At 40.9% G+C, this 19,890-nt stretch overlaps 2 protein-coding genes across 5 annotated transcripts in view; one reads left to right on the forward strand and one right to left on the reverse strand.

Moving 5' to 3' along the window:
- The window catches only part of LOC111242925 (putative fatty acyl-CoA reductase CG5065), a 36,710-nt gene extending 33,000 nt beyond the window's left edge, over positions 1–3,710 (reverse strand). The window contains exons 1-2 of the mRNA XM_086984977.1: positions 3,361–3,710; positions 2,386–2,734 (exon numbers count right to left, since the gene is read on the reverse strand). The gene's annotated coding sequence lies outside the window, so the exon portion shown is untranslated. The remainder of the gene's footprint in view (positions 1–2,385; positions 2,735–3,360) is intronic.
- Positions 3,711–7,558: 3,848 nt separating this feature from the next.
- Zasp52 (Z band alternatively spliced PDZ-motif protein 52) overlaps positions 7,559–19,890 on the forward strand; it is a 57,636-nt gene continuing 45,304 nt past the window's right edge. For 2 of the 4 annotated variants that reach the window (XM_022793051.2, XM_022793081.2), the window contains exons 1-2: positions 7,559–8,389; positions 18,344–18,495. In XM_022793051.2, the coding sequence (XP_022648786.1) occupies positions 8,288–8,389; positions 18,344–18,495 (254 nt within the window). In that variant the 5' untranslated portion in view covers positions 7,559–8,287. The remainder of the gene's footprint in view (positions 8,390–18,343; positions 18,496–19,890) is intronic. The other 2 variants (XM_022793090.2, XM_022793060.2) reach the window with 2 other exon arrangements.

Here is a 19,890-nt window from a genome sequence, read left to right on the forward strand (position 1 = left end):
TTATCCATTGATGTCTGGCCACGATCTTTCGCTCAGCTCGGTTGGAATACCAGTTGGGATAGATGGCAGCAGTAACGAATGTCAGCTGCAAAGGCCATTTTTGGCGGGCTTTTCAAACATCGTCGACTTTTAGCTGCGCTGCGGAACTTCTATTTGATCGCCGCTTGGTGAACGGAAAAAGTCATTTGTGGGCGTTTAAAATCGCGCCCACACGTAATACCCGAATCTACGATCTGCCCGAATCTAAATGAGCCTGAACTAATTACACATAATGTAGATATTTTTAAGCCTACATATGTCAACCTCTCCTAACGTATAATACGGATAGTTTTGTCAACAGTCGACAAATTAATGAGGCTCGAGTCATAGCTATACATGTGAATTAGTAGTGTGTCAGCCAAGATTTTATAAACGAAAGGCGAAATCTATTTCTTACGTGCTATTGTTCGACATGAAAGAAACGTTGATAAATGTAAAAATTATAGAAATTACCTGATATACAAAAGAAGAAAATCCATCACCGGTCCAAAAAAAACGTTATATGGTAGTACATTTCATTAACAGACAACTAAATGCAACAACTAAAAACTGTACGCCATGTTTAGGACTTGAAAGTTCATGTAAATTCTAATATCTACTGTTTCTGTTACATTCAGTTACTGTTGATTTTACAAAAGTTAGCTTGATCGTCTATAATGATTGGCTTCCGATTGAACGAATTTTGAAAAGTGACGTAAAACGTATATGAATCAATAATCAACCGTCGCTATAAGGTCCTCTCTGCGATGGCTCGTACATAGGAACTATACATAGCTAGATGCTATCACTGTTTATGATTTCTCATTCTTTTTGTTAGATGAACGCCGAATACAGCGACACCTACATAACTAGATGTTGTATTAAACTAAGACGTTATTAGCAGACTAGATTAGGTTGTTAAATACCAGCAATCGGTTTGTTATTGTCCTGTTCTTCAGTTTGTTTAGTGCCCTACGTTTTCTTACTGTTCATTGCTAATGGCCAACTCTAATTAATATAGTTCTACCAAACGCTTTGGTGTTATAGCTTTGGTCCGATTGCGAAGGTCTATCTTGATCTCAAGCTCGAAACACGGTTATGCCAGTCGGGGGAAACTTCTTCTAGCGATTATTACTTTTTGCTAGCAAACATCTGCAAATGCCTGTGTTCACGGACAACAAACCCTGCGATTTGTTCTGCTTCATTTCTGAGATGTTTACTAATGAATATTGTCTGGGTCATTATTAGTTATCGTCAAATAACACCGTTTCATAACAATGTATTTATTTTGTCTAAGGCATGATTTATACGGACTAATATAATGTTAACGAAAAGATGTCTAAACTAACAGTCAAGCTAATGAACGTTTGAAAAAATGGGCAATTTAGCAAAAGTTGGGCAAAGAAATTTTCGTTGCACACACGGTGAGCTGTTGTCTATGTGACAGCCTTTTCGATCATAATTTGATGATTTTTACGGTTTCGCCCATTGAATTGAAGCTTTTCAGTAAGTCACAAAAAATGGGAAACTAGTTCACAAGGACACGATAGGAATAGATTAGAAGACGTTGTTTGCTGTAAACGATGGACCACAAAGATGGCCTGAAACCATCCTCGTGTGTACACGCACGTACGTTCGGTCAAAGTGCGCTTTGACGCATTCAATTAATTTAACAAACTCAACGACGTCGATTCCCAACGCCTTGCAAATTACCTAGCGATCACAATGGTGACCGCAAATGATGACTAATTAGAAGTCCTAATGCTTTTATAGGTAATTTTGGTCACACAGAGTGAGTCTCCGAAGCAATAAGACCAGGCATTGCAATAAATGTCAACCGTTTCAGAGACACTTAACATAATGCTATTTATCAATGCAGTCGGCCACAGATGTTCGTGAGCCGTCGACTACTTGATCGTCTTTGCGGTCCACCTTGATTCTGTCGCGCATAGCTTTTGAACCAGCAAACTTTTACATGGGTCTTCGTTCTTGCTTGATGCCCATCCTTACCTTATCCGTAATCATCGAATAAGTAACGCGAACCCGTATCGTGAAGTATCAGGTTTTTTTTAACAGGCACCACCGGGCACAGCAGTATTTGTCGGACTCATCGAATAAGCATTTCTTGTAGAGCAGAAAGCCTCAAAAAGTCAGCGCCTTTTACTGGACACTGAGCAGAATCGGCTTGAGCAGATGTATACCGCGAGGTTTTGGCACACAGCGTTTTCAAGACACAAAATAAGAGTAGCATTTGGTACTGAGCGGGCTTTGTGAGACAGAAATTTTTTTTGTCATTGACGATGACCCCTATCATCGCCACCCACCCACCCACACACGAGGGCAAGAAGAACAGGAAGCCAGACCTACCTTCCGACTAGTCGACAATTCACCGAATGATCAAAAACCGACAAGCAGACACACTGTCAGTTGTATGGGCAGTGATAGCGCCCAGCGACGCCAAAGAAATTTCGTACCGTAAGATTGCGAAACGGCTCAGTTGTCTGCAGAGAAGTCCCGGGACCTGAACCGATGAGTCACTTCTTTGCAGGCGCGTTAGGCTACGCGTTAACGGCCACTAGCAGTTCAACCTGAACGCGCACGAAGCGTCTGCCGGGCTCTCAAATGGTGTCGAGGCTAGCGCTTGCGGTAGTGGGTGCTGCTGTCTCAGAGGTGCGCTCTCTCGTACGCTCTCCTTATAGGCGAGGTTTTTCCTGACCTAGACAATAAAAGCATCTGAGACATGTGAATATGTATAAATTACTTCTGCGTGACTGTTTGGCTGTGAAGCAGGCAAAGCAACAACGTCGGCATTGGAAGCCGAGCTAAACAGTACAAACGAATAGGAAAGCTGTTGTGATGCAGATTCCCCGCCCACCAAAGTAGATAGTCGACATTTTTAGATACGTAGTGATGTAGGACAATTTAAGAATTCTCGAATATGCTTGTACAATCGTATATTTAACCAATAACTTATTTTTTTTTTTATTAAGATTCAAGCTTTCTATTCATCTCTCCAGAGGCGTCCCGGTGATTGTGTAGGTGGCGCTAAGTAGTTTTTTCAGTGAACTCGACATTAACGTATTTTCGATTCTTAATCTTCGCTCCTTCAAACACACCAGTCACCAGTGAGCTTCGGTAACAAATAATATTATCAGCTTTGCACGAACGGAACTAAAATAACAATTATAAATATCACTGTCACCCGCTAACAGATAACTATTTTTGCGGCAGCTTCAATTCCCTATTTGATCGCGTTCCCTCTTCATTACATGTTTTAGCCTAGTTATTTAATGAAATCAAACTAGAAGCTGTACTGAATATTCTCTGAATGTGACCCCCCACCTTAGTAAAATCTGAATAAAGTGCTTGTTACGCTGATGGGCATGCGCTTCTGTGATTCAGTGTTAACAACGGACAGCACGAGGCCTTGGCAGTTGATGGCATGTCCAAAAATACCAACGAGATAAGCCATCCTGTGTCTTGTCCACCGTTGTCGAATGCTTTCGGGCACGTCCTAAATCATATGCTCAATTAGTTCCCAACTTGTAACGCCACTCCGCCCTAAGGAAACAAGCCTTTAACAGATATCCATCAATAGCGTGACCGTATTGTGATTCATATCGCTAAAAGCTACCGAATAAACTGGACAACTTTAGTAACTTTTCAGTATGTGCATGCTTTCCGTGCTATCGGTCGCATCGTATCGTATCGTTGATCGATACGATGCATTTATTAGGTATTATATTAGGTATTTATTAGGTAACAGGTATTAATATCATGCGGATCATAGAATACTTCTATGAAATAAATAGGAACATATTGCATTTGTCTGGCAAAGGCGACGTGACAAACTCCGTAACTTTGTAACAGATGGTTTTTGCGCTGTCGGTCCGCCTGCCTCTGTGGAACGACAATGGCCTGCTGGCCAGTTAGTTAAAAGCAGACTAGAGCTGTTGGACATGGCCCGAAGGAGCCTGGTACTATCATAGAAAAACCTAAATAGATAGATAGATAGATAGTTGCACGCTGAATGGCCAATCGTTGAAACAAAAATCTCCAACGTATACACACGCGTAAAGAATAGGTAGTACTACCTGAGTTGTTGTAGGCGTACTTTCCTATTGGTTAAACCGTCTTCGTTATTAGCTAATGTTCGTACTCCGTTGTCCTTGCTAAATCTATCGATTGCAAAGTACATAAAATTTAAACTACGTGGTCGTCGAGTGTACGTTGGAGGATAGATGACAATCTGAACGTCCAATACTTCTTGCAGAAGAAAATTTGCCAACCTTTTTCTTCATACTTCGTACAAAGGTATTATTAAATTGTCCCGTGTGCTCGTCTATGTGACAGCCTTACGTTGCGTTATGGCGCTATGGACATTGTTCTTGTATGTACTCACCACGTTCTCTGCGTAACAAGCGAACTATCCTAACCTCCAAGCGTGTTTGATAATCGAGCTTCTTTGTACGTGACGCGTCGCCACCGTGACCACAGAATAGTGCAAAGCATGTATTATTTACATATGTTGGATATATTATATCAATTTGTAACGCTAAAGGAACGTTCTATTACCATTATTATTGATGAATAAATCGTGCTTCATTGCGTTTATTGTTTGTCCGCGAGAGGATATATGTTATAAACACAGATGACTGTATGCTCAGCGGCTAAATGGCTCTATATAAACACTAAATTTCGATGAACTTCAATAGAGCACGGCCTTCTCGTCGTTGCGTATACGGATACCAAAGCAGTGAGTAGTACCCCAGAGTTCAGAATCTGTTCAGCTTCGAAATTGTTTCAGATAAATTCGTCTGCACGATAAAGAAAGAATAAAGCGAATGATTAAAAGATGAATTTGTTCCAATTGAGCCGTTACGATACGTTATAATGTTCTGTGAAAAAGAAGAAACTGGCAATACTGTTTTCAAAACCATGCCGTAAACATTCATCGTGTGGCCCTGCATATCCGCGCTTCAGATCCGCTTAAGTGTCGCTCGAACGTTAGAAAGAATAGTAGTTCAACAGGGTCTTAATTTATCTTTACCGAACTAAGTGTTTACTCTCGAAGCGTGACATCAATTGAGCTAACTATAGCGAAATCGTAGTAATCATCTGAGTAGCAGGTAATTGAATTAATTTAATTTTTAGTGAAGCAAAATTTTTATGACTATGAACCTTTCACTTTACACTGCTCCAGCTCGAGGCGACCCATTTCTTCGTTATTCTATCAAGATTTGCATTGTCTCTAATTGTAGGATGTTTAGCGACCTGCCTTCGTCATACGGTCGCAGTAACAACGTCCCGAATCATTGCTCATTTCGTCTGCGTTTTTGCCTGCCTTCTGAACACTAAGCTTCCGTCTCCGACAGACGACTGGTCCTTATGTGTTCAAATGACCTCATGGCGTATGTATAAATCACCGTAAATGTAGCCCTTAGATCACGTCAGCTGAATGTAGAAGTCGATGTTTGTTCAGTGAGTGATTTCGACATACTTGAAAAGGGGTATCATTGTATTTCGCCATTTATCTCATTCATAGAATTAATTAGTGCGGTGATTATTTCTATTCTAAACATACTTCTGCTCCAAAGGAATTTTCGAGGCTTTTAGAATTCGCTGCGTGGATTGTTGGGAGTCGACTAACAATATTGCTTAGGTAACGTGAACGATGTGGGTATCACGTATAAGCGTGCTTTGTCCGGAAAATTCTAGTTGCCTCTCAATGGGTTTTCGTAATTTTACCAGGCTTTGTTCGCAGGCGCCTGCTGGCCGTTCGGTAATAGCAGCGCTCAATCTACTTAGTCATCATCATTAACCAATGGTAAGGATTCGTATAGTTACAGGCCAAACAGACTAATTCGTACTAGTAGCATGTCTATTGTAAACAGTACCCTTTCGATTCTCGATTTTGACCAGTGTCGTGTTTGGCAAGAGACAAAAAATATCAGTCCCACAATTGTCATATGTCGGATTGTTCTTACCAATAGCATATAGACCCTTGGCACAGTAACGATGAAATGGCGGGTAAATATTGAAACGTGCCTTCCGTAAATAGTTACTATGTACAGCTGTACTTGATCAGCGTTAGCATTAACGTTGGAAGCAATAATTGTGGTCAGTAAATTTTAGGCCCAGCATGAAATAGGACCAATCCAGAAGCGTCGCTATCATTTATCACTATGCAGTAACGTTCGCCATTGTAGCGGTATTTGAAAGGGAGAGTTGAACAGGAAGGTTATGTATGTATGGGGCAAGATGTTACCATTGGCACCTCTGGGGGGTGATCAGGGCCGGCAAGGATATGTGAACGTTCATCAGCAACTCAGACCATTAGCCCACTCTCACAATTGACTTCTTCAGCCTGACCACGACCGCTTTACTGACATCGTTGAGATTAATTTTGCACTGAAAAAATATATATATATGTACATATATATGGTCATCTTAACAAGCACGCGAACCAAATCTAAATAGATATGTAAGGTAGCTATGTTGGCTTATTATCTATTTTGCGTTCTAATCCGTGGTGGCTCCGTCTTCAAAGATGTGGCAGTCAGCTCTACTATTCAAGGATCGAAGCGGCGGTGTGTCCAACAAGACGAATCAGCCGACGAAAAATATCTTCCCCACAAAAGAGACCACGGCACACAACAACAGGCAGATGCCCCCTTGCTACGTGCAACAAGAGTATACCAGGCGCTAAAGCCGTTGGGCGCAGCTTCCCACAATAAATGGCGTTGACTGTATTCGTGAGCGATCCCCATGCTTGAACAATCACGTCAGTTTCTTTTTGCTATGTCCAGTTTGATGGAGGTTCGCGAACTGGGTCCAACCTACTACCATACTTTCTTTGGCTGTCATCCTGACCTGTGAGGCGTTCTTATAGAGTGAACTATTTCCGGTATCCATGCGAAGTCTGACGCACCACCGTCCGATCTTCAACGTGGCAGTGTTAACGGCTCAACTAGCCAACAAACCTGTGAGCGTTACCTTTCTAGCCCGACCAACGAGACCCATTGGGTCCTTTTGCAGCTTTTGCTGGTCACGTTCTTTTACCCGCCGTTGCAGCACAGCACCGGCCCACATGCCGATTCGACCTTAGTATCAAATGCTTTGCCTATCTATTGTAATAATAGATGGGCACAAAACGATTGGTTCCGCCACCGTTGCCTCTACCCGCGACTCAAGTAATGTAGCTGTTGCGGTCTATTCATCTGGTGAACCCGGTGACCAGGTAGGTGTACAGCCAGCGTACAGGCGGCAGCAGCAGCACCACGGTGCAGCTGACTAGCACGTTGATCATGTTTGCCTGCAGGGCGCTGGTGAGGTGTTGCCTAGTGATGGTCGTTGGTAGTCTCTAATGCTACAGCCTTTGTACGATGCTATGTCGATTTAGAAGTAGAGCCGCCTCTTGTTTTGCTGGTGCCTGCGTCAGTTCTACATAGAACCTTAGAGGACCCAGAGTCGTCCACTGGCTGTCGATGCCTCTTAGCCCAGCAACCGCCAGCGATCGTCGGCGAATCTCTTTTGGCATTTTTCGAGTCTCTCTCGCACGGCTGCCATTGCTGATACTGCTGCTACAAATGCTGAATGTGTGTAAGCGTGTGTATTTCTCTGTAGATGTGTTTCTGTATGTTTCGCGTAGTAATCGTTGAACGAACGCACCCGCTTGCCCGTCTGCCCTGTGGACGACGAACTTTGCTGGCGGTAGGGCGTGGTACCCAACCAGCAGAACGGTTTCCCTTCAGAAGCACCACAGTAGCAATAGCAGCAGGAACAGCAGCGTTGGCACCGTCAGTTCTTGGCTAGCCCATAAGCAACGATTGCTGAGTTAGGCAGACTACGCGATCGTGAGCGTACGAGTGAGTGAGGCTGAGGACCCAATAGGCAACGTTCACCTACCAAACAGCTTTTACACAACTAAAAAGGCCTGCTTCTGGCGGGCGCTGCCTGCAACTCCCATAGCCACGACTTGAATCGGCTCGAGCCGGGCCTACTCTACGATAGGCCAGCTCTCACCAGTCAAAACGACCCCGGCGCCCCCTGACGAAACTGCCAATACCAAACACTCAGACACGCGGTCGGGGATACAGCGACCAAGACCCACTAGACCAGCTCAACAGTGATCTTCAGTGCAACTCTGTGAGGCTTCTTCCGTCGTTGTGAAGTGGTGTCCCATCAATAGTCGTTGTTGTAGTGTTACGGAGAATCGGTTTTTATTGTTCTTCTGAGCGTAAGAGCCAACGAGTGCGAAGTCGACGTGATGTCGGAGACAACGGTGAAGCTCATGCGTGGTGATAAAACCCCTTGGGGATTTCGGCTGGGCGGTGGAAAGGATTTTGGATACCCAATTTGCGTGCAAAGAGTAAGTCAGTCAAAGAAAGTAAGCAGCTATTATTAGGGGGGAAATCGCTATAGTATAGTATACGGACCAGTGAGGTTAAGCGAATGATTAGCTGGTTATCGATGGCCCGAATAAATGGGTCTATTGATGAGAAAGCCGGTTAGTGCTTTATGATTAGTGCTGTTTAAGAGCTATAGCTGGTTCCTAAATAGCGATCACGTGATAGAATCCAGTGTGAAAATCACTTAACCTTAGAAATACACCTTGTGTGCGACAGTACACGGTGTCGAAGTTTCCTATTAATCCACGAATGTGAGAAAACAAGAAAATTTCAAAAAAAAAAATCGCTAGTCAGACAAAACTGTAACCCCATTATATGTCCAGAAAACCGGTCCAACACTACTAGGCCACACAGTTATCGTCGCGATCAGGCCAGACTAAGCTAAGGTCAGCGATGTAGTCGTGTCCCGGCTATATTATCGGCATTGTTTGCCAATTGGTAACAGCTGTAACACAGTCAAACGGACCACATCACGATTAAAGTGACTCCAAAGCAGTACAGGATATTACTTGCGGCACACAGGAATAACGCACTAATATCGTTGCGGTCTGTATGAAAACAGATCAATTTAAGTATTTCCTAAAGCTAGTTCTGATTTTCCGTCTGCTATGGTTCGTACGCGTAGCGTTCAGTTTCGTAAGCATTGGTTAAGCTATTTTGTATAATATATTCCGATTTGGCTAACGTCTAAAAAAACGCGTAAGCGTCTAAATAGCCTAAGAGGATCCTGTATTCGCTATAACCCTATGCAGTATGCACACCTGCTTCAAGGAAAACACTATTCTTGCTTCGGGCAAATTCAGACGGCGGCTTTACTCGATGATTCGATTTTTCACGAGTGACCACTTATGAGATTGCATTAGCACTTAACCAAACGGTGTCTCGGTTTCGTTTTTAATCTGTTCAGCAAATAAACGTGCTGGCACTGGTGTTTACGTGATCGTCTGCGACAGTCGTATGTTTACCTATGTTCAGAAGGTAGCACGGAATCGCTTTCGTGTTTTGTAATGTCCTGCCGACAGAGATATGTTACGCTGAGGTACGGATATGCATAGACATTTCATTCTGTTTATGAAGTACACTGCCGGTGCGTTGCGATGCGTACCCTCGAGTATTATACGCCTGATTCACAATCCTACATGAAATCCTTCGTCGCCGGAACCATCCGGACATAGATAGGGCCATGCGGCGAAGTAAACTGAATCTTCTATTGCATAAATTAGACGTCAGCTACAACAACAACACCAGCAGCAACGATACAGTATGTCGAGGATAAACCAGATTTTACGCTCAATCTTCACTTGCGGCATGTTAGTAGACGCATTCGCGGATCGAAGGGAGAAATGTAGTCTTCATCAACCCTGTATGTAAAAGAATAACGATGTCGATTCACTGATTGAACTCGATTCCAGGAGATTTTAGTTTATAACGGTACATTCTTTAGCTTACTCAACTTTCTTGAAACGTTGAGTTTTGAGTGTGGAACCTGACTTTGATCTGATATAGCCTTCTTGAGTCTGGACCGATCGGTCCAAAGCACTCCGGAAACGTCAGAAGCTGTGACGACAACTGCATCGCTAGACAAACCTCAATAGAGCGAAAGAAAGCTATACAGCTGTTTGCATGAGCACAGAAGGGACGAAACAATAGTTACGAGAAAACCGTGGACACCGACATGGGACCATGGATGAAGCATCGCATCCGCTAGGCTTACATGTGTCTTACGTTTGTTGCTATGCCGGATAAGAAAACACGAGTTCAATTTTCTGCTGACACCTGCCGGAAACAAATGCAGCGGATGGAAAATACGATCTAGTTTGGAACTTCCTTAAGCATACAATGGGCCGATTTCGTTGTTTTTGTTGTTGTTAGTATTAAGTGATTAATTGACGAGTACGTGTTCAGCGTACAGAGATATACGTAGAAACATATACAGGCTGAGCCTCTGTAAATGAATTTGATATGATGATTAAACTGATGAGATCGTAATGAGGGGATATGCTGCATATATATATATATATATGGAAACGCTGTCATAGCTTACGTGTCTTTTTATCGAGAAATACTGGATATTGCCAAAGCAATCGACTGCTGAACCTGTTGGTGTGCGTGATCATAAAGGGCGACGTATCCTGAGTACCTAACGCATGCATCTCTTTGAGTACGTTGGCAAACTGAAAAGCATACTGCAAGGCGTTTCCGCGTTGGTGAAGGAAATTACCAGCAACTAATAATCAATCAAAGTAAGATTAATAAAATTAAGAATAATAAGTAAATTTATAGCTATTTGGATAATTTTCATGCCCATTCGTCAAGGCCAAGTCAAGATAGGTCGCGCAAGAGCTTTCATACTCGTCATGGAAACAAGTCCTTCGTGCTGTACCTCAACAGGAATGATTACGATATGGGTATGCATATAGAACCACAGGGATGATGGGAACAAGTCCTTTGTGTTGTACCTAAACAGGGGTGATTACGATATGGAAATGCACATAGAACTAGAGGAATGGTTACGATATGGATATGCATATAGAACCAAGTCAACATACAGTTGGTCGCAGAGAAGTCGATATCGCAGCTAGTCGATTGGTCAGACAGGCCTATAAAAAAAAATACAGCCACCAACTTTCGCATCACGTAGTCTTGTTGTAGCCGGTCCCATTTGCTGGGACCACAACAATTGTCAGTTTCTCTTGCAATATCCCAAAATACCCAAGTAGAGGACCTCACAGTTACGGAGCGACGCTGGTCCAAAGTAATTATACGTCAATTGTTACCTGTGTTTTAAAGTGATCCTACTCACAATTGTGAAGCACTCATAGTATGAAATATAGAGAAAATGGTTCTCTCTCGTGCTATTACTGTGTTACAGTTGAATACATTAAATCCAGAGTAGTTTTTAGTTTAGAAAACGTCTCCGCAAGTTGTTCGGATTTATTTGTTTCGGTCTGTAATGCTTGATCTGTGGTCAGCACTTGCATGTACAAGAGGCCAGGTCTTGCCAAAGTAGACCAACATATAATAATGTTTTTTGTGATTATGGATAATTTTTGGTACATGGGACCATGTAAATTAAATGAGGAAAAAAAATCACACTATTTTTACTGTACAGTCCAATGTATATCAGCAGCGCGTGGACGGCAAAGGTTGTCAAAAGGGAACAACTGTGAAGATGTGTGTTCAATTTAATTAGGAAAAATGAAATTCGAAAAGGTCCAATAATATATATATCAAAATATGATTATATGTTATATATGAATTTCCTATATTTAGCTATGCTGTGCATCGACCTCTCGTCCATAGCTAACGTCGTACTATTATAAGGTTCTCAATAATCTATCATCTTCAACGCCGTTCAGTCGATACGTCAGTGTTCGGTGGCTATAGACATGTAACGTAGTTGATGAAAAATAATGATGGCACAAAGCGATTACCCTATTTTATATATGAACTGGTGGTAACAACTTAGCCACTATTATTCGAGTCCTATTCCATCATCGCTTATTGCAGCAGACGGGTAAGTACTATCCAGCCTACGAAAATGGTCCCATATTTTATAAATCCGCTTTGAAGAAATTCGTACATTGTGCCAAGGGTACATTGACCAGTAGCGGGTAATCGTAAAATAGCCAAATCGATCTGTGAAATATTTAGACGAGAAGTTACTATTTTTCCGCGGGAGTATATAGTCTAGGAAAAAAAAAAATATCAAGAGTTGGTTTAGATGCTACCGTGCAAACCTTACGGTTGACCATTGTGCTGGTCAGATTTTGAACGGCTTTGAATAGTAGAAAGATCGAATTTTTTTTTCCCGGTATCACGCGTTAGCTCCCGTATGTCTCAAAGGAATAATCGTCGATACAAGGCTGTATCTAAGCAAAAAGATACAGTGTATCTTAAAGATACAGTGTAGGTTACAGTGTAACCTACGACTACGCAGACCAAATGATGCAAATTATTTCCCTGACCGTGGCATCGATCTTTGAAAGTAGCCGACCTTGTCGTTTTGGAGAATCTCTTCTGCCAGCTTCTCTCCGAGATTTCAGTTATAATCATGGTGATGTTTGACTTAGAATTTTAACATGAAACTTTGCACTAGTATTATATAGTCCATCTTCTTTTATATATATTCTGTTCTTTTGTCTGATCGTTTGTATCGTTGTTTTCGGTATGTCAACAGAGAAGTTTTTTGCGTTAAACCTAAACTTAACAGCAGGATGACGACCTTCCTTTTGCCGCCGCCGCTGCTGCTGCACTATTTGGGAATTGTAATTTCAATTGCCATTTCGAGCAAAAATAACCCTATGCAGCTAATCTTTCCTAAACACTCATTTCTATATATTGTAAATATGTACTCCTATAGCCCAATGTGTACACCGTCTGTTGATGGACGAAGATACGTTTGCTTTAACGCATTGCGTTGTTGACAAATACGTCTCGTTTGTAAAGCAAACGCGAAAATACGGCTTCCACATTTAGATAATTAATTAGAGAAACCATGTCGCAAATTTTCGCTGATTTAGTTGGATTCTTCAATCTAAAGGCATATGATTACTCATTACTATGCACATCATTATCTAGGTAGTATATATACGGCTATACATGTACATCAAAATCGAGCATTAAGAAGAAGCTCACAGGAATGAAAGGTCGATGCGTCTGAGGATAGGAACGGTGACAGATACTTTGGTCTGCATGATTGGTCTAGTCTGAATCGTCTTGCAACATTCCACCGATAAGCAATAGGAAATGCCTTTCCCATCATTGACGATGTGATATAGGAGGAGAATAGGACATAGAGAATAATGACAGAACCATCTTGGTCCTATCACTGTCCTTCTCGCATCGATTAAACATAATAACAGCGAGAAATTATTTATCAATTTAATCATTGATGCCGGAAAACAACTGTACTCGGTGTCATTAGTTGTACCTTTATTATTATTACTACAAGATCATTACATTTACATTATTACTACGTTATTTTAGCTCTGAGGGAGAGCCGCTAGGCCTCTCCGTAAAAAAGGTTTTTTAGCCATGAAAACCAGCCAGAACCCAGAAGTTTACCAGATTGACCCACTAGAAGCTGATGCCGGTACATCTGTTTCTCGTGGAAATTGGATTCCCGTCGAAAAATCTCTATTTATAAAGTAGACCGACCCGGTTGGTGTTTGGGTTGTGTGGGGCACTTGTTTGCCCGGTGTGACGGTATGGACTGCGAACCTCAAGAAAAAAACGTGGCATAATTAGAACCTAGCAGGAATAATGAAGAGCCGCATGAGCGGTTATGGACAAGACATGTGAATTGAACATTTGACAGATGGCGACTCGAGAAAAGACCCCTTATCAAACATGGGGTTCAGTGCCTCGAATTAGTTGAATTATGATTAAACCGATTTTATGGTGTTGAATATTGAAATGGCCCATGCTGTGATTTGACAAAGTGAGCCTTGTGTGCTGTAAAAATATGTCGGTCATAATTTTGACTAAATGATCTATAAAGGAGGCACGATTACAACAATTGATAATAAGTTCTCAAAGTTAAGTTCTCTAAAAATGAATCTTAGGTTAAAAAAAAATGCGTTGTAAAAAACGAACTTGTGATGCCACGATGACACTGATAATTCGGAGTACGCGCATCGAACGAATACATATCCAGAAGCTAAAATAAGAGATTTTTGTTAGTGAAGATTATTTAGATAGCTCAAATTCAGGGAACTGTATGCCGAGATATTAGTTTGTAGTGTTTATGTATTACCGACAAGCGCTTCATGCCAATTGAACAGCTGCACTGCCCGAGCTATGTGGGATTGCACAAGATAGCAAAAATCGAACTTCGGGTCTCGCTCATCGAGGTCACTGGTAGAATACATTCAGTTGGCTTCACATAGACGATTGTCGGTCAGCTTCATGAGTATGATTGGTTTTCTCATATCCAATACATTGTGCTTTGTTGTGACCCAATGTAAGCGTTATAACTCCGACGTTTATTGGGATTAGTCGGGAGTAATGACCGCATCACTTTCGATAGCGTTCTCTACTTCCGTTCATTTATTTGTATTACTACTCCTATCGCTACTACCATAACTAGAGCTACTGTTGATTATTATATCCCTGCTGTGGCAAGCAGACATGGAGTTTCTTTGACTTTGCTCAATCTGCCATCGTAATAACACCAATAGCACCTCAAAGTTAAACTTGTATTGACAACTCGATACTTCAATGTGATAACGTGAAGCCACAAAATGACGGGCTGACGGGGTAGTCGTGGTTCATTTTAATGAATACAATTTCACAGGAATTCAAAGATTCTGTTAGGTACCGTATAAATGACCGTTTAAGTTAACACATTGAATACGTTCGCTTCTCTTTTATTTTACTAATGTTGTAATTTGTCCATGTTTTCTATTGAGCCCTTTCCACTAACTGGACAACCCTCTCCCAAATTTAAAAATATGAAAAGCTATATACGGAACGTTTGCGTTATAACTAGTTTTTGTTGTTTTTTCATTCTTATAGTCAAAGCATAGCCAGTTGCTTGGTAAGTTAGGTTCCGCCCGTAAATCGAACTGAAATCGAGCCTGGTTAACGATTAATAAGAACGTTACCTATCGTTAAAATGAAGGGCCAACGATTGCTAGTATGAAGTGTACCGTAAGTGGCACCAAACAGTATTGCCGCTATTGTTAATAAATCGCTTAATTACGTTAAGTAGTTATTCATCTGTAGCCTGTTCCCGTTAGTGGGTAAAGTATTTACATGCCAGCCTTGAGGACATATCGTTGAAGTTTGGACCCCGGCTTTGAATAGACGGTTCGTTTCGTGGTGGGAGCCAGACGTCTGATGGAGCTATGCCTAACGGAGCCTAGCTTTCACTTTGATATTTTCTAAGTATTAGCTGTATGTGTTCCTAGAGGTTGGTTAGCTTTTCTTCCCCGTTATCGGTTGTCGGGGGCCCTCTGTTCCACAAGTGGGGCAAGCAACGCCAGCCCGCGCTGAAAATTACCTGTGACGATTCTAGGCACGTCCTTACAGATAGGTATTCGAATATTGAAATGCTAAGACGCCGCTCAAGCAAACAACTATAGGAGGATAAAGTGTTACGACGACGAGCGAATCAGAGGAGAGAAGGAAACAAGGCTCACGCCCTGTTTGGAGCACAATAGCATCGTATCAGACGAATAATCTCCATCTGATCTGATAAGTTCGTATGACGCCTACTATATTACAGGGCGCATATAGTGTCGCAAAGATCACGAGGCACACTTGAAGCCTATATATCACCTGTTTTGTGAAATCTTCAAGATTTCACTGACAGCGCTCTATGGTGACTTCGGCATACTTCGCCATAGCGAATACGAGGCTAGGTATCGTCTGTTGTACTCACTAGCATTATTTATTTACCTTGATCTTTTGCCACGTCTTTTACTAGCCCTACATTTGATCCATCACATAAAGCTACAGATTGCGGAACCATAAATATACATTAAAAAAACATAATATATAAATTATTTGACACGTACTCGTTCTTCGGTCCGACAGAATATTTACCTCATTTTTCCAGTTAATACTTTAGTAGTCGTCTGAGCGACGCGCTGGAACAGTGCGTCGACCCATTACCGCTAAACCATCGCGTCATGTTATAATACGATCTGACGTCACGCTATGTATGCTTTCAACTTACTTAGAAATCCTTCGAGAATAGGCATGAGAGTGGAGATTTCCGCTCTATTTTGAAACCAATGAAACCAAATTCTTATGATTTTGAACAAAACACAAGAGAAAAGTAGATGTTTGAAGCCGCCATATTGTCTGTAGTCGTTCTAAATGTGATTTATTAGATGAAACGTGGATTAAGTTACGGAAGTTACTTTGGTTACGAATAATTTTTATCCTAAGTAATAAATACATTGTCTACATAACATCACCATTACATCGTGATAAATTGTCTCTTACGCAAATACTATACTGTATGACATATACTAGGCAGGCGTTCTTGTTGGGGTAACTGTAAATAAAAAAAAAAAAATAAGATGAGCAAAAGGCATAAATGCCCTACAGAACTAAATGATACACGTGGTCCTTGTCATTGTTGTGAAATTTAATCACTGTCCGTTATTAAACTAAGCATATATATATATATATATATATTTAGCATTGATATCTCTATAACGGCTAACAATGGCAACGATAGCTGCGGCACGATAGGGGAAATGTTTTGCTGCCTAGTGGGAAACCAAATACTAGCTGGCGGTCTGATTGTTCTCACAGTACGTAAAACCTGATCAAAAAACGATCGAAACGTGAAACTAGTATGGCTGACTGTTAAAGAATCGATAATATTTACCTATTCTAGTACACTGTACAATGGTTTGAGACAACAAAAAAGCTATCGCATCGTGAGGTAAGGAGATATTACACTTACGCGGCCTCAATAACGCAATTACGCGGTATCAATTAAACGTCATAAAGTTAATTAGCTAGTAACTTTTTATTAAGTTACTAGCTAATCAAGTCAAAATGTTGGTGAAATATACGCATGTAAATATTATCCGCTATCTAACGTTAATTATAATGTGTACATTTGGAAGTTTCGGAATCGTTCGATTTAAGGTTACTATAATGTATGCACCGTCGAAACGTTCGTAGTATGCGTACTTTTCTGTTTCTATAGAAATAAAAAGATATATATACATATTATACTTTTTTTGCATTTTTGGAACAAGAAGACACTTTCAGAAGAGATTTAATTTAATAATTTCCTTGTCTTATCACTATTTAATCGAGTTGAATATTTAGAGACAATCTTCGAAATAGGAAGTAAGAGGGTCTAGCTAGTAATCTGTCCTAGTCGTCTTTATTTAATTGATTAACTTTTTTTAATATTAATTAATTAATTAATTTAAAAAGCTAATTAATTAAAAGTAGGTTCCACGTAGATAGGCTGGTCCTAACGAACTACGTGAAGTTTTTAACGCGGGTGTTGAGAAGCTGAACTAAGATCAAATCACCATATATCTTATATATGAGCTTTGCTGACCGCAGTATTGTGAACCGTCTAAGTACGTTGTTTTCAAAAACGAGTGACTCAACCAATGTGTAGGTCCTTGTTGAATCGAGGTTTTGCCCGCGGTAATATTCGTGTTTTTGTCTGAGATCGTCAATTTGCAGCGTTATGAAAGCCTACCCCATAGACTAGAGGAGCTTTCCTCCTATGGCTTAATTTACCATCGAGCAGCATTCTATTTACAATGGGCACAAATTGCCTGTTTCAACCCATTAGTAAAATAATATAGCGTTTACATTCAACCGTACGTCAACGCAAGAAACAATATGCTCTCTGTGGATTCACACATTTTCCTTTTCTTCTAGTGTAATATAGGCCAACGAACATTTAACCGCTAAAAAAGACCAATCTTGTAGATCACGGTACTCTTGAATGCTGCAATCTACTACCTTGAGTACTAGTTTATTGGCAATACGTTATAGAGATTAGGGAGCCTAAAGTGATGTTGGCCAAGCTTTGATGGATGTGGCCTACTTCGTGCAGGTTTACGAATACTCCGAAATTGCCGAATTATTAATAAATGTTATGATAGTGTCCAAACTCCAATGAGAGAGATTTTCGCCTATCAAGACGAAAACAGCGAGAGAAAAGCGTACAGCAGTTATTATTGAAGTATACAAGTTCCGTACTGTAGGACGGGTTCCTCAATGAATTTCTGAATTGAATTAAATTGGTTTAGATACAATTTTTTTTGAAGCCCGTTTCTGCAGTCTTACAGTAACTTCAGGACTTACCATCGACTCTGTTTTAGCTGACAACTATTTACATAGAAAATCTACTACGGTTGTTGATATCGTTTCTTGTAAGCGGAAAGTATAATGGTGATTTTCTATTGTGCACGTTTCAGTCGACGCCTGGCAGTCTCGCCGAACAGGCAGGAATACGCACCGGGGATCAGATCGTCCGCATCTGTGAGCGACCTACTGAGTTAATGAGCCACCAGGATGCGCAGGCCGCGATCCTTAATGCAGGCAACTATCTCGAACTCACTGTCGTAAGGTTAATTTAGAAAAAAAATAATTTACAGCACTTCAATTCTTCACTAGCATAGCGATAGTGCAGTGGGCTGTATTTATGGGCTGCATTTCTAGTCAATGGTTTTATTTGTTGTCTAGCGTTCCACCCGCTCCGATCAGCCAGCGTGTCCTCCTAGCTGGGAGGGTTCTTAATAAAAGTCCTTCATGTTATGCGATTCCAAACAGGTAAACATATGATCCTAGCTTGTCAGTAACGAATAAGTTGTAGCTCGAATTGCGGAAGCAAGACAAAAAAACCTTTACAGTTAGAGAACGATGTTTGTATTCTGTTATGTTTTTTCCCTACGTGCAACAGAACGCTGGCAGCATGTTGTCGATCTTGAATAAACACAACGATTATGAAATCACATAGCTATGCATTATCAAGCCTTGTATTGAGCTCTAGTTGATATGCGAACGGATCGCAAGCAAACTGAAACTGGCCATTGTGTATGGATACAAACCCCATGAATAGGGGAAAAACCTGATTTTCAACAAAACAAACATTGCTGCGCTGAAGTCTAACCGAATCAAGTCTATGGCGTGTAGCTACAAATACTTAAGTGTGGGCTGTTCATAGTTCAGATAAGTTCTATTGTAATACAAGGAAAGATGTCAAGATGTGCGCGCACTAATAACAATAGTAGTAATAATAAATATTGATTTTGTACTTATTTCTAAAAAAATACACGCAGCAAAAATGCCCTGAAACAACCGTTGTTTCGACAAACGAACTTCCAAGGACGTAAAAGATTTTATCTGTGTGATTTTCTTAATTTGGCTTCAGTATCGTGATACTGTAAAAACCAGGTTAAAATACTCTGAAGAAAGATGGAAAATCAAATCTTTTTGTTAGTGGAAAAGCATCTTTCTCCAATTTTTTTTTTGTAGATGCCGCACTCAAATCGGACAACTATTATTCAAAAAATAGCTTCTCGATGTCCCTATGAAATTCAATATATTGCGTGGGTTGCTGTAGCCGTTTATATCAAAAAGATCGTGGTAGGTTCAGGGAAAATAGTAACGCGCCAGGAAATTGAGGGTTATATCGAGCAAGTTTTATTTATAAATAGTTTCTTTAACGTACATATCTAGACTACCGAACAGTAATAACGGCCAAAGTCTATCGACTTTGGCCGTTAACCGGGTCATCATTTATAGAGATTTCTAGATGTATATTAATACCTAAATGTCAGCTAACCGCATAAAAGATAATCCGATAAGGATAGTTGAGTCAGTAGACTTCTCTTTCTTGTCAGCCCTTGGCCCAAGTATCAGTCGAAACTGAATCAAGCCTTTCTTCTAGATTTGGCCAGAACGTACTCTGTGTGCTGAATTAAATGGGTAATTTTCGATTGAACGCCCTTCGTGGGGAACG

This window comes from Varroa destructor, unplaced genomic scaffold, assembly GCF_002443255.2.
Source record: "Varroa destructor unplaced genomic scaffold, Vdes_3.0 BEIS01000001.1, whole genome shotgun sequence".
Lineage (NCBI taxonomy): Eukaryota > Metazoa > Arthropoda > Arachnida > Mesostigmata > Varroidae > Varroa > Varroa destructor.